This window comes from Rhizopus microsporus (assembly GCF_002708625.1).
Source record: "Rhizopus microsporus ATCC 52813 unplaced genomic scaffold scaffold_18, whole genome shotgun sequence".
In the NCBI taxonomy this organism is placed as follows: domain Eukaryota; kingdom Fungi; phylum Mucoromycota; class Mucoromycetes; order Mucorales; family Rhizopodaceae; genus Rhizopus; species Rhizopus microsporus.
In genome coordinates, this window is record NW_019671933.1 from 52200 (window position 1) to 64647 (window position 12448).

At 37.1% G+C, this 12448-nt stretch overlaps 6 protein-coding genes across 6 annotated transcripts; 2 read left to right on the forward strand and 4 right to left on the reverse strand.

Moving 5' to 3' along the window:
- Nucleotides 1-546: 546 nt before the first annotated feature.
- Nucleotides 547-2237, reverse strand: RHIMIDRAFT_49528 (Bet v1-like protein). Its single transcript, XM_023615319.1, has 3 exons — nucleotides 1722-2237; nucleotides 1574-1667; nucleotides 547-1507 (listed from the first exon to the last, which is right to left on the reverse strand). Exons 1-3 carry the CDS (start codon nucleotides 1957-1959, stop codon nucleotides 979-981), a joined length of 861 nt encoding a protein of 286 aa, XP_023462933.1. The 5' UTR covers nucleotides 1960-2237; the 3' UTR covers nucleotides 547-978.
- Nucleotides 2238-2399: 162 nt separating this feature from the next.
- Nucleotides 2400-4991, reverse strand: RHIMIDRAFT_218744 (uncharacterized protein). The gene is made up of 3 exons (XM_023607358.1): nucleotides 4894-4991; nucleotides 4419-4843; nucleotides 2400-4372 (listed from the first exon to the last, which is right to left on the reverse strand). Exons 1-3 carry the CDS (start codon nucleotides 4942-4944, stop codon nucleotides 2626-2628), a joined length of 2223 nt encoding a protein of 740 aa, XP_023462934.1. The 5' UTR covers nucleotides 4945-4991; the 3' UTR covers nucleotides 2400-2625.
- RHIMIDRAFT_263340 (uncharacterized protein) lies at nucleotides 4940-6290 on the reverse strand. Its single transcript, XM_023611659.1, has 8 exons — nucleotides 6173-6290; nucleotides 5977-6114; nucleotides 5685-5927; nucleotides 5552-5633; nucleotides 5488-5503; nucleotides 5355-5417; nucleotides 5049-5300; nucleotides 4940-4960 (listed from the first exon to the last, which is right to left on the reverse strand). Exons 1-7 carry the CDS (start codon nucleotides 6244-6246, stop codon nucleotides 5278-5280), a joined length of 639 nt encoding a protein of 212 aa, XP_023462935.1. The 5' UTR covers nucleotides 6247-6290; the 3' UTR covers nucleotides 4940-4960; nucleotides 5049-5277.
- Nucleotides 6291-6408: 118 nt separating this feature from the next.
- On the reverse strand, nucleotides 6409-8030 carry RHIMIDRAFT_49555 (uncharacterized protein). Its single transcript, XM_023615320.1, has 5 exons — nucleotides 7717-8030; nucleotides 7455-7661; nucleotides 6865-7405; nucleotides 6671-6809; nucleotides 6409-6619 (listed from the first exon to the last, which is right to left on the reverse strand). The coding sequence occupies exons 1-5, from the start codon at nucleotides 7994-7996 to the stop codon at nucleotides 6446-6448; spliced, it is 1341 nt and encodes a 446-aa protein (XP_023462936.1). The 5' UTR covers nucleotides 7997-8030; the 3' UTR covers nucleotides 6409-6445.
- Nucleotides 8031-10325: 2295 nt separating this feature from the next.
- RHIMIDRAFT_315494 (uncharacterized protein) lies at nucleotides 10326-11621 on the forward strand (the record flags this gene model as incomplete). The annotated part of the gene is made up of 2 exons (XM_023614998.1): nucleotides 10326-10729; nucleotides 10780-11621. The coding sequence occupies 2 exons, from the start codon at nucleotides 10326-10328 to the stop codon at nucleotides 11153-11155; spliced, it is 780 nt and encodes a 259-aa protein (XP_023462937.1). The 3' UTR covers nucleotides 11156-11621.
- Nucleotides 11478-11945, forward strand: RHIMIDRAFT_246201 (uncharacterized protein; the record flags this gene model as incomplete). Its single annotated transcript, XM_023610283.1, has 2 exons — nucleotides 11478-11639; nucleotides 11691-11945. The coding sequence occupies 2 exons, from the start codon at nucleotides 11478-11480 to the stop codon at nucleotides 11943-11945; spliced, it is 417 nt and encodes a 138-aa protein (XP_023462938.1).
- Between the last annotated feature and the right edge of the window lie 503 nt (nucleotides 11946-12448).

Sequence of the window (12448 nt, forward strand, 5' to 3'; positions counted from 1 at the left end):
CATTATTACAGACATACATGCTTCCAATGGCATCGTATTCATGCCACAATCAGTAACACAAAAAGAACTTTCAAAGACAAATCCCATTACAATCATTACATTTACTACAAGATGATATTGATCAATGATAAATCCAGCCCACGGTACAACGATTTTTTTTTTTAAAAAAAAGATCCTTTCTGGCTTGTATTAACTATTCATAAGTCACTTGTTCGACGGAACCCGCACCAGATCAGTCAGTGGATGGAAACGGAACCAGCCAAATCAGATTGTGTAATGTACCAATGTCCCTTTTGTATCTCAATTAGTTTTGAAATGCTTATGCTTGTATTTATCTGATACACCTTTCCTTCCCCTGACTACAGGGAAGGGCCCCAAACTGTTTACTGTCATTGTTTCACAGTTTTATTATATGCGCTGTGTTAACAGATTCATTTATCCAATTCTCCGTCTAATGAAAAATAATATTTATGCCGATTGATTGGACAAAGGATGACTAAGGATTCAAAAGAGGTTACACGCAGCCTCTTTAATTCTGCTCTCTGGCTTTATCGAACAAGTTGACCACATATGAATCTCACAATAGAATTCTGCATTTAATATTGTATTAATTTTTTCAATAAATTTAGATAGGGTTTAATGAGGAGCTCACAATGGCTTTGCTTTTCTGCAAAGAAAACACAGTTTTTTTTTATCAAATCTGGTTGATGCGTTTCCCCCCTCTTTTTTTCTATCATTTTTCACTCACACTTGAACGATATCAACTTTTTTATTCTTATCTTTGAAATAAACATTTTGTTCTTATTGAATCAAACAGCTTTTTTTTTTGAATGTTTAGCCTGCCCTTAAAAGTAAACTAGTCTTTACTTGTTACAGCTAGACTACAGATATGGTATATCACAGTCCGAAAATCATCATCCAGTGTACCTCAAAAATAAGCAAAACGAAACTTAAATAAACTAGTCACTTTTTTTTTATTTAAGACTTGGTGATCGTAACAGTGGCAGGACCATTGACTCCCTTGAGAATAATTTCATGATTAACAACTTCAACAGATCCATTGCCAGATACATGGACTCTGACGCCACCAGGATACATTTGCTTTGAGTAAGACCACTTAGCCTCACCTTCACCATCCAATTCGGCTGTATATTCTCTCTTGCCATGATCAAATGATTCCTTCTTGAAAGTGGCTGTAGCGTCCAAGCAAAGAGGGGGATATCCGAAATCTTTAATATACTTGACGACCTTACCAGCACAAAGAGGGACCTGTTGTTGGACAGTCTTCAAGAAGGAAGTAGGAATGGAACCAGCCAAATCTATTTGTGTAATATAAACAATGGAAATACCGGTGCTTGTCTTTTCAACTTTCCAACCAGAGAGGATCAAGTTGGCACGAACAACACCAGAGTTTTCAGGGATCTGAGGATCAGTGACAGAGGTCAAGACGATATAGCCTCCATTATCTGAGGTTTCACGCAATGAGGTACCTGCGATATCACGAGGACTTGTGTACATTTAATTTTTATGCTCTCCCTTCTTTTTGTGTGTATATATAGCGATGTGATCTTACCTGATGGGCCATGGTGTCTTTAACTTTGTCCAGAATAAGGATTCAAATCTGTTATATAATTGCTTAATTTCTGAGGTATCGTACTTTTCGTCCCCTAGACACACAATAGGATGAGCAGCCTTATCAGAAAAAAGATACTTGTACTTACAAATCTTTCTGCATCCAGGGAATGTACAAACAGCCAAGAGTTGTTGTGGGGTATATTGATCACCTTCGATGACAATGTCACCGCGGACAAGAGGAATAGGACTACCCTCGACCGTCTTGTTATAAAGCTTGACACCTTCTTTTTCTTGGACAAAGGTCCAGCCGTCAGTGGTAGAGGCGAGTTCTTTCAAGCTGGACAAGGCTTGATGAGCTTTTTCAGTGTGTGGACTAGTAGACATTGTTTAAAATAAAAAAGAAAAGAAAAGAAATGAAAAAAAAAGCAAGAAAAAACGTGTGTTTAAATAGATTGAATTTTGATGTCATTTGAGGTAGTACTTTTTGCGGGGTAAAAATAAAAGAGTGGAGGTCGTTGTGTCGTGTTCCTGTAGTTAATTGTTTGTATTAAAACAATCACAAAAAGAAACAAACATATAAAGGAGAAAAAAGGTTATTATATGTTTGATGCTTTCTATTCCATCATTTTGTTCAAAGCTTGTTCTCTCTCTTTTAAGATGCATTTCTCTGAATGAATAAATGTATTTTCATATGAAAGTGGGGTCAAGTTACACTTTTTTCATATGCTAATGTGTCATACACTTTGTTGATTATAAACATATTCAGAATGAGAAATAAAAGCCATATACGAAATGATAATGGCATGTTATTCTTTCTTTATACACTTGAAAAAAAAGAATGATATATAAATAATGATGTAGACTATACATGCTCATCTGTTTCTACATTCATACCTGTATATAAATATATGTGTGAGTGTGTGTAAAAATTAAATAAGACATGTGAAGAGGGGAAAAAAGCTTCTTTAAAGACAGATAGGTTTTTTTTATTATTTAAAAAAGATGTTGTATGATATGAAATATAAAAAAAAGAGAAAAAAAGGGGGGCCTTTAGATGATTTGAGGCTCTTGACAAATGATTGAATTCTTCATTACGGTTGTTGTTGTAGGCGGTGCAGTTGTTGCGATCATTGGAGGTGGTGTTATTGGACTATTTCCAAATGCATTCCAAATCCTTGAATACATGCTTGATCTTTTACTATTATACTGACTACTATTCATAGAAGTCAAGGATGTTGTAGATGACGCATAGCTTTCTGTACTTGCTCTTGGCTCTGTCGTTGGTGTGCTTACTCTAGCTAAAATGGAAGCAGTGGAACTACGCTTGAGATGAACAGATGAGGCACGACGAACGGGGTATAATAAACTAGTTTCTAATTCGGCTAATCTAACTTTAGCCTCTGCTAAATATTTTTCAAGCTCACGACAACGTAATTCGCTTTCGACATATTTCGTCTTGTATTCGTTCTCTTGCTGAGACAAGGATGCGATGGCCATCGTGTGACGTCTTTGCTCCTTTTGTGTGATTTTTTGTTGCTCTTGTTGACCAAACAGGATGCTGTGGGCAGCAAAAACTTCCTCCGAAAACGTATCGCGGGGCATAAAGAACTGTTGCTTCTCTTTTTCTAATTCAGCTACACGCTGTTCTAGCAGTTCGACCTCCTTGGCAAGTGTCATCTTTTCAAGCTGCAGTTCAGCAGCCGTCTTCTTGGCAACAGTAGCCATTTCCAAGACCTGTTCTTGATCTTGATATAATTGATCACGTTCACTTGTTGTGTCTTCGAGTTCGCTTGTCAGGTAAATGATCTTTTGCGTCATGGCTGTTTGGTGTTCTAAAGCCTGTTGAAGCTGGCGGCTGAGCTGCTCACAGTGTCGATAGAGAGCCTCATAACGTTGTGTTGTCTCAAAGTGATCAATCTTAATAGCAACCAGTTCGGATGTGACATTTTGAAGTGCTGCATCTACTTGTTCTTGATGCTTTCTAGTATGTTCATCTTCATCCTCTTCATCACTGCTACTGTTATTATTATTATTAACAGTCAGCAACGAAGGCAGTCTTGTGTCGGTCATGATGGCGCCTGCAATCAAAGCACCAAAATCACCTGTGCCACGAAGCGATTCGACAAACGAGTTAAAATTGTCTTTCTTTTTCTTTTCCTGATCGTCAAGATCTACGGGGACACTAGCCGGCGGCAATTGTGTCTGGACAGCGTGGGCCAACTTGACCTTGTACTTTTTGACTCGTTTTTCAAGGACGGCATTACGCTTGCTGAGTTTAAGTTGTGCAGCTTCTTGCTCCATACCTTGCATCTTGAGCTGTGTGTTCTCTTTCTGAAGTTGTGCAACCGTACGTGCCAGATCAGCCGTCTGAGTTATCTGATGCTGCACTGCTGAATTGAGCTGCATCATGTCTTGGTAAAAGAGGGCTGCGTCGTGCGGATAGCATGCAAAGAACTCGGAAGATTGGATAAATGCAAGCACTTGGTCGGCTTGGTTCATGCTCAGGATCATCTTTTCGTTCCTTTGCATCAAGCAAAGTGAGAACCTCAAGGTGGTTTCAACAGCGCCTTCTAAAAAGACAAGATCGTACAGCCGCTTCATCTGAGTGATGGGGAGCGGAGAGTTTGTAAACAAGGAGGGAAACCAGGAGGCAGCATACATTGAGGGATAAATTCGGAGAAGATCAAGGTGTCGCTTGACGTCAGGACAAAGGGTGGCTAACAGTGACTGATAAGTAGAGAGGCATTCGGAGAGTCCGCTGATGAATAGACGACGTAGATCATAAAGCTCCATCAATCTTTTATGGTTAGTTTATGTCATTTAACTTTAATATTTTTGTGTACCTGACAAAAGTCGCAAAGGCTTCCTTTTCCTCCATCTCAGATAATAATGGAACAACCAAGGAAGCCATACCATGACAGTATCCTACTTGGGCATCGTAAACACTATATGCTTTCAGTATACGAGCTAGCGCTTCTCGATCAACCTGATGAAGATCGTCTTGAATGACCGACTGAATATCTTTTTCGATAACCGTCTGATAGCTGTTGCTGTCGCTGCTCAAAGTATCATAGATAGCGTAAAGCTGATAAACATTAGCGTGTGAGATTGATTGCCATTGCTTTCCCCGTTCTTTGGTCAGCCCTTGTTCCTGTACACAGGCTTGGAATAAGTCGATGATATGATCATCCGCTTGCTGAAATATAGGTCGTGGATCTGACTTTAATCTATCTTTGTGCCTTTCCACGCGAGCAAGTAATAGTGAAGTCTATTAAAATGAGTTTAGATAAAAGCTCAACATATAAAAAGGAGTATTACATTTATTATATTTTCTTTGCTTTCTAATGTCTGTGGTTGATTTTCATCCATTTTTTCTTTATAGAATCTATGCAACTGTCATCAATAAAAGAGAAAAAGAAAGAAAGAAAAGGAGAAAACGTAAATAAAAAGAATTTATCTTGCTTTTTTTTTACCTCGTACAAAAGTGTATTACAAAATAATTTTTTTTAAAAAACACGGCTCTCACTTTGTTCTTTTGACTTGTTAGAGTTTATGCAGGAATATAAACATCTGTAAGGGGTCGACAAGATTTTCTCTCTTTCTTTTTTAGTCTTTAGTCTCCCTTCAAAAAAAAGGGGAGGAAAGAACAACACACACACAGAGAGAGGAAAGAAGATAGATGTAAATAGATTTCTTTATTCATTAGTCTGTTTTCCTAGCTCGAACTATATATAAAAAAAAGGGTTACTATGTTATATCTTGTTTTTATTCTTTATTACCATCATTCCGAATAGGAATCTTCAAGCCTTGTTTTGCAAATATCTTTGATAGTTCAGTAGATTCTATAAAAAGTTATTTTAGTGATTTCCTCCTTTCTTTTTTTTTTATTTTGATTTAGCTTTCTATGGTTACCGGTCATGCCAGGAAACTATATGATTTGAATTAGTTATTGCGCATATCATTAATCTATAAATACCTTTTTAGCAGAATAGACAGTAAAAGGATCAGAAAACACTTGAGCTACAATCTTACTCTTTGCATTCTCCTGGAAGTCCGAACTGTATATAAAAGTTATTATTATTATTATTATTATTCTCAGCAATACATACTTGGCCAGTTTCATCAAACTAAATCGAAGTGTATATCTTCCTTCTGTACGAATGCTCAGATCAGGAAAGGCAAAATAAAGTCCAGGTTCATTCTTGGCGTTCTTTAATAGACTAGGTGAACTAACAAGTGAACCCATGAGGACTCGAGTGCATTTAGGTGGATTAGATATAATGTTGCGTTCTTCGGTTCGATCATCGGACCAAAGCGTGACATGAAGCACAAAGAACGGAATTTGAAGGGATCTAGTGATGATGAGTATTGTTATTGTAACTACTTTTTTTCTGTTCTTACTGAATGTCTACTGGAACATCATTTTGCTTGACAATGAGTTGAACAATGGGAGGAGGATCAATGGGTCTTCTGTCTTTTTCACCAAATCCACACATGCGGGCATGAAGGGGTTGTTGGCATACTACTAATTCATATGTTCTACGTACATTTATATATGAGTAGATAAACTCTACTAGAACATGTACTAATAATAAACCTCTTTTCTCTTTCATCGTAACCTATTGATTGAAATGCAGGTGTTGTATTTATGGGTCGTTGTGGTCCTGACATATCTGTTGTTGTGGTTGTTGCTGTAGTAGTAGTAGTAGTAGTAGTAGGTGTTGTAGTCATAGTAAACCGGTTGATATGGTATTGTTGCTGTTGTTGCTGTTCTGATAAATAAGTGTAGTCTTGGTTCATAAAGGATATAAATTATTAAGAAAAAAAGACCAAAAAAAGAGATATTTTATTTATTTTTATTTTATTATTATCATTCAGGCTTTCCTATTAAACCTTTACCCCAATTTTGAATGATACGAGAACATTGCTGTCTAATATGGTTTGATTTACTAGTCTTCCATAAGCCCATAGAATCCAATTCTCTTGCATGGTATACACATTCTTCCCAATAAAACTTGGAGTACAGTCTCTTTTCAATGACTCTCTATATATTGTGTCAGTCATAAGATATTATGCTCTTTTTTAATCTATTTACATCTAAATCCGAAACAAGATGCTTTCTTGCCGATGGTTTATAAATAGCAAAATCATTAGGCAGCACCAAGAAATCATTTCCAGCCAGGTAACTGGATAATAGGCAAGCTGATCTTTTATCTACAAATCGTTCAGAGCACCTACATAGGAGATATGAATATGAATCATACACAGCAAGAATCACTCTCATTTTACCATGGTTGAACTGTTTTGCTCTGAATTACCAATGGTTCATAATCAATCGTATAATTCTCTACTTTATACACATCCTTTGCCTTTTTCCACTTTTCCAAATCAGTAGGTCCTTCATTCAGTTTGAATTGAACATCATATAGACCCAACTTGCCTTCGTTCACCAAACCGAGGACTTCCTTCTTTGTGCGCGGGATATCATTGGCAGATACTACCTGTTGTTGGATTTCAAATGTAGGCACCACGAGCATATCACCAAGCTGCATTTGTTTGGTATATGTGTGGATCGTTCGACGTAAATCGGTAGGTAAGATGACACTTGAAGGCGTATCGCAGACATAGTTCGTTCTTGCGTACACTCGAGCAATGTTTCTTTCGGCATTCATGGGTAGTAAGACCGAAATACTGTTGTGCCCTGAGGTTTCGATGAGATGAATATCAACATTTTGATAAAGAGAAGGCTTTGAACGGTATTCTTGTTCGATATCATTTAAAACGTCTTTATGAGCTTGCTTAGATACATGAAGTGTAGCAGAAATAGGGCCTATGTCGTGATGAGTTTTATAAGTATATGTGGATATATTGCATGTTACCATTATAATTTTCGGCTAGTGCAACGAGTTCTTTCCATGATTCCGGAGATACGTTGGTCAATAAACTAACATCGCTTTCATCAGATGGCTGCGATGCTGGCTGCCAAAAGGGCGTTACTCCCTTTAATGCGTCATATTCACTCTTGGGAAACATTTTGGATAGTTTTAAGCCATGGGGCATAGTTGTGATGGCCGAGTATGATAAATCTATTACACATAATGTCATCATGCAAGCTTTATCTTTTTTTGTACATATAATTACCAGCATCATAAGTACGGTCAATATGAAAAGTGTCTCTTGTTTTGTGTTGAGAGAAGAGTTGAAAGAACCAACGTGTGAAGTGAGCTGATGTGAGCAAGATGGAAAAGATTATGTAGAATAACACAAGTAGCCTGACCCAACGCTTTCTTTTCTCTTGTTGCTGTTGTTGATTGGTTGGTAATATAGACTGTGATGAGTGACCGAATAAGGAATCAGTCCAGTGATTTAACTGATGCCAATATGCGTCATGCTTGTTTCTTTTTGATTCAGATTTATCCATAAAGGAACGATATAAAGAGACAGAGAGAGAGGAGAAAGATTTGATTGGATCGATTGTGTAATTTATATTTTAAGCTGAAAGGACCGGTTTTTTCATATTTCTTCTCTTTATGTCATACCCACCTCAAGCACCTCAACAACAGTTTTATCCTCCTCCTCCTTTTCAGGGCGACTTTCAACAACAACAACCACAGCAACAGGCTTATTATCCTCCTCCACCACAGGGAGCATACCAGCCACAGGGAGGATACCAACCACAGTAATACTTGGCTTAACTCGTAGTATGTATATAACTCACAGTGTTTAACAGACCACCGCCACAAGTTGTCTATACCCAACCAGCACAAACGAACCCTGCAGGATCTGACTTTTGCTGTGGATGGTAAGCGAAGAACCTTCTTCTATACGTCTGCTAACATTCTTTATAATTGTACATAGTTTGTCTAGTTTATTGATATGTTGCGCAATAGACTCACTCTGCTAATTCTATGCATTTTAAATAAATATTTACATTGATTCTAGTTACAAACTCATGTCCTTTTCATTTTAGAATAGGTGCACAAAGTAATACCTAAATCAAGCCCATTCCTCTATCTTGGACACCCAAGAAGATGATAACAGTGCTACCTGCTTTCAACTCATGCAAGCGCGGCGACTTGCTCCAGGTATCGGGGCTTAGTGATCCCACCGCTTACAGTATTCGCACTTTAAATTCGGGCAAATGAAAATTATTTTCAAAAGACTTAAATGATGCTAGTTTGTCTATTAAGATATCTATCCCAGTAAGTTTCAGAGTGCCTAATCCAGCCAAGGCAGTCTTGTGTAGTGACAGTTTCACAAGCGGCCTTAATTTTGGGTGTCAAAGTATCTAAAGAGGAAGTGAATCTCCTTTGACATGCTTTTTAATCTTTGACTAGCACTCCTCAATAAGATTAAGAAAGGGAGAGTATCAAGGCATAAACAAAGGTTTATAACCTCTACTCTTAATCGTATCCACGACATACTGATAATGATGAATTCTGTAATTGTCCATAACAATATAAAATGCATGCTTGTTGGGCTTGTCCAGGGCATCCATGACATTTCGAATAAAACTTATATGATATGTAGTTGTACCTTTTTTTTGACTTTTCTTTTTAACATTGTCAATCTTAGCCTACAGTAATTCATTCGTTATATATCAGTGACTGCAAAGTTAAATCAAAGAGTATCAATAGAATGCTGCCTTGATCTCTTTTTCTTTTTTCACTTTTTTCTAGTCTTTAATGCCTCGTATACCTATTTATTCTGAAGTGAAACAGTTCATTGCTGTAAAAAAAAGCATATAAACATAGAAAATATTCAATCCAATGATAACATAGAAGCCTTACGTGTCCAAAATTCAAAAAGAACAGGTAAAGAGAAACACTTGGTGCATTTTTAATGCCTCACAAGCTAATTTGCATAAAGGTACCAAGAGAAAAGATACTTCTGATGTAATAAAAGCAAAACAGGATGTAAAGAGAAGACGCCAGGCAGCTATCTCCGAAGCATCATCCTCTACAAGTAGAATAATCTGTAGTTCTTACCAAGAGGAGGGACACAAATCCGCAAGAAGCCGCGCTTGTAGGAATTATAGCCTGAAATTAGAGGAGCTTCTACAAATCAAACTTGACTCAAGTTATCAAAGGTATACTGTTTTCATTTCTTTTGCAAGCTTCTGTAGAGAGTCCCCCCCAAAAAAGCCAACCCCTTGGAAAAGATCAAAGCAATATCAGGTTTTATCAGGAAGTGGTACTGAAAGCACAGCTGTTTGTGAATTACTTTATTTTGAAACATCCAAACAAGTTGACCAATGACTTTTTTTGAGCAAAACTTTTGGTATACTATTTCAAGAGTTGTTCGTGCTGGTCCAGATAAAATCAAGTCCATTCTAAAGAACTATCGAAACAGACGAAAGGAAAGACCAAATGAAGAAAATTTGGACGTTGATTAACTTACAAATACATTTGTTTATCTATCCTCCATTACCACAAATGATAACTTGTTTGTAGAAGAGAATGGGTTAAGGAACTACGGACAACCTCTGTCAGCTGTCCGTAAAACTGTTGCAACCAGTTGTAGCAATTACTATATTGAAAATTTCGAAAATATTATACGTAGTTACTTCATCTATACCCTGAAGAGAAAGTATCCAGTAAGTGACAGCAAAACAAAAAAAATTATCTAATGCATTCATATTAACCTGTGTGTTTTAGAATGTAAAGGTTAGTTGCTTTAAAAACTTGGTGTATAATCATGTATATGATGAAGTACTTGTACGCTCTGAGCCATATCCTATACCCGATGAAATGATTGACCTTTTGATTCGGATGTGGCTTCTAGTCTTTCCAGTTTTTTTGAATCCCTTAATTTTAGAAATGAAGAATCGTATGCTCACGCTTCCAGTGTCGAAAATCAGCTTAAATAATGAGCCTTTCAAAATTTTACCCGCCCTAGAAAAGTATGAGAATTTGCATATGGCTCAACCTTCTCAAATTGACAAAGACAGTACCAGCAAGTTCGTACCTCCCAGACTTTTTAGTTTGTTTCCGAATCCCGGATTGGGCTGGCGATTTATAAAGATCGATGCTCAGAACCTCACAGATATTTTCCCCAAGGCAAAACAAGAAAAGCAAATCAACGAGTCCCCATGTGATTATAATCAAAGACAATTCTTCCAAATGTTTGATTTTGAGAGGCTGGGATTTCGAAGGTATCACTGTTTGATATTTTACATTCAGGTTATCAATGATAATCATGTAGTTGGGAAGAGCTCAAAAATATGCTCGAAGGAAGGATGCCTCTTAATGAAATGTATACCGATGGTTACAGGTGTAGAGTGTTGTTCTGTGGAAAGGTGCTTCCGTCGTCAGCAGCAGATGACGTTTTTCTAGAACTGAGTGATTTTACGACCGACGAAGTAGATAAGTATTTTCGTTCATGTACTGTGGACCCAGGAAGAAAGGATGCCTTTGTCTCTTCCCACGGAGGCATCGACGTAAGCCGCCTGCCTTCTGCTGCGTACCATGGTATGGGTGGAACTGTAAAACGCCAGAAATTACAACGAGGTCGTAAAAAAAGCTTAGGTATTGAAAGAATTGAAACAGATATGCCTTCGCCGAAAACTGCATCCGTTTAACAATACATGCTATATCTAACTTATATACTGCAATACATGGACATCTTGTTAAACTTTTACAGTTTTGAGACTGCAAAGCTAAAATGGCTAAATTATGCTGGGTCCCAAAAGGCCATTTAAAAAAGCGTGAATATATTATTGAATGATGGAAAAATATAACAAATTACGAAGAAAAAAAATACAAAGAGGAACACCCAGTTTCTATCCCACAACCTGAAAGGTATATACTTTTTTTCTTTTTCTTTTTAGTATAATCTAAGCATTATTCGTATCTTACAGAAGGAGGAACAAAAACCGTTTTGAAGAAGGCGACTGCAAAAATATGTCTTTAATTATCTTTGGTGACGGTCAGAAAAATGAAAGCCATGTTAAGTTTAAAGGTCTTCGGCATGATGTCTCCAACAAAATTTATAAGCAATTAAAGCACGGAAAGGGACTTGGAGAGTTGTTACTTCTCGATATCAATAAATACAAAACCTCGAAGGTTAGTATAACAATGATCATAAATCATGCATTCTAAACAATATCTTTATAGACCTTCAACTCTTGCTTAAATCAAGACCTACAGAATCTGAAGTGTAGAAGAGGTGATGATGTCAAAAAGATCCATCAAGTATTGAAGTGCAACACCTGCAATATTTTTTGGAATCGCGATGAAAGGGCCTCCAAGGGCGTGCTTCTCGTTGCACATTCTATCTGGAATGGTCAAGGTCAACCTATTGTCTTCAAAAGACAACTCGCCACCTCCAATGTGGTTGCTTCGTCTCACTTCGGCGGGGCGCTGGTTTAAAGGTTTTACAGGTAAAAAGAGCAATTATTATCTTTAAAATTGTCTGAAATCTAATGTTCTTTTGTATCTGAATTTCCTTTTTTATTTCGTTCAAAAAAGGTAAGCAAACATCTGAAAGCTAATTTTGATTCGTTCAAAAAAAATAACATTGTCTGAATTTAAAGTAGTAAAACATGTTTGAAGTTATGAGATACATGAAGACTTTTTGATCGGAAAGGATACATATTATCTGTCTCTTTTATTCAAAAAACGGACTGGCCAAAGCAAGATCGTGACAACGAACTTTGTTCCTTAATCTTCTGTAAAAAAAGAGTCCTTCAACTAGAACTAGCGGGTATCACACATACACACACAAGGATGGCGCGTTGCTTGTGGAAGACTAACTGGAAAATTTTTCTTAAGGAGAAAGATAAGGAAAAAAAGAAAAAAGGATCTTGCTAAGCCAATAATAATATGAGTGATGCATAGTCTAAGAACTATTTTTTTTCTCTCTTTACATCCTT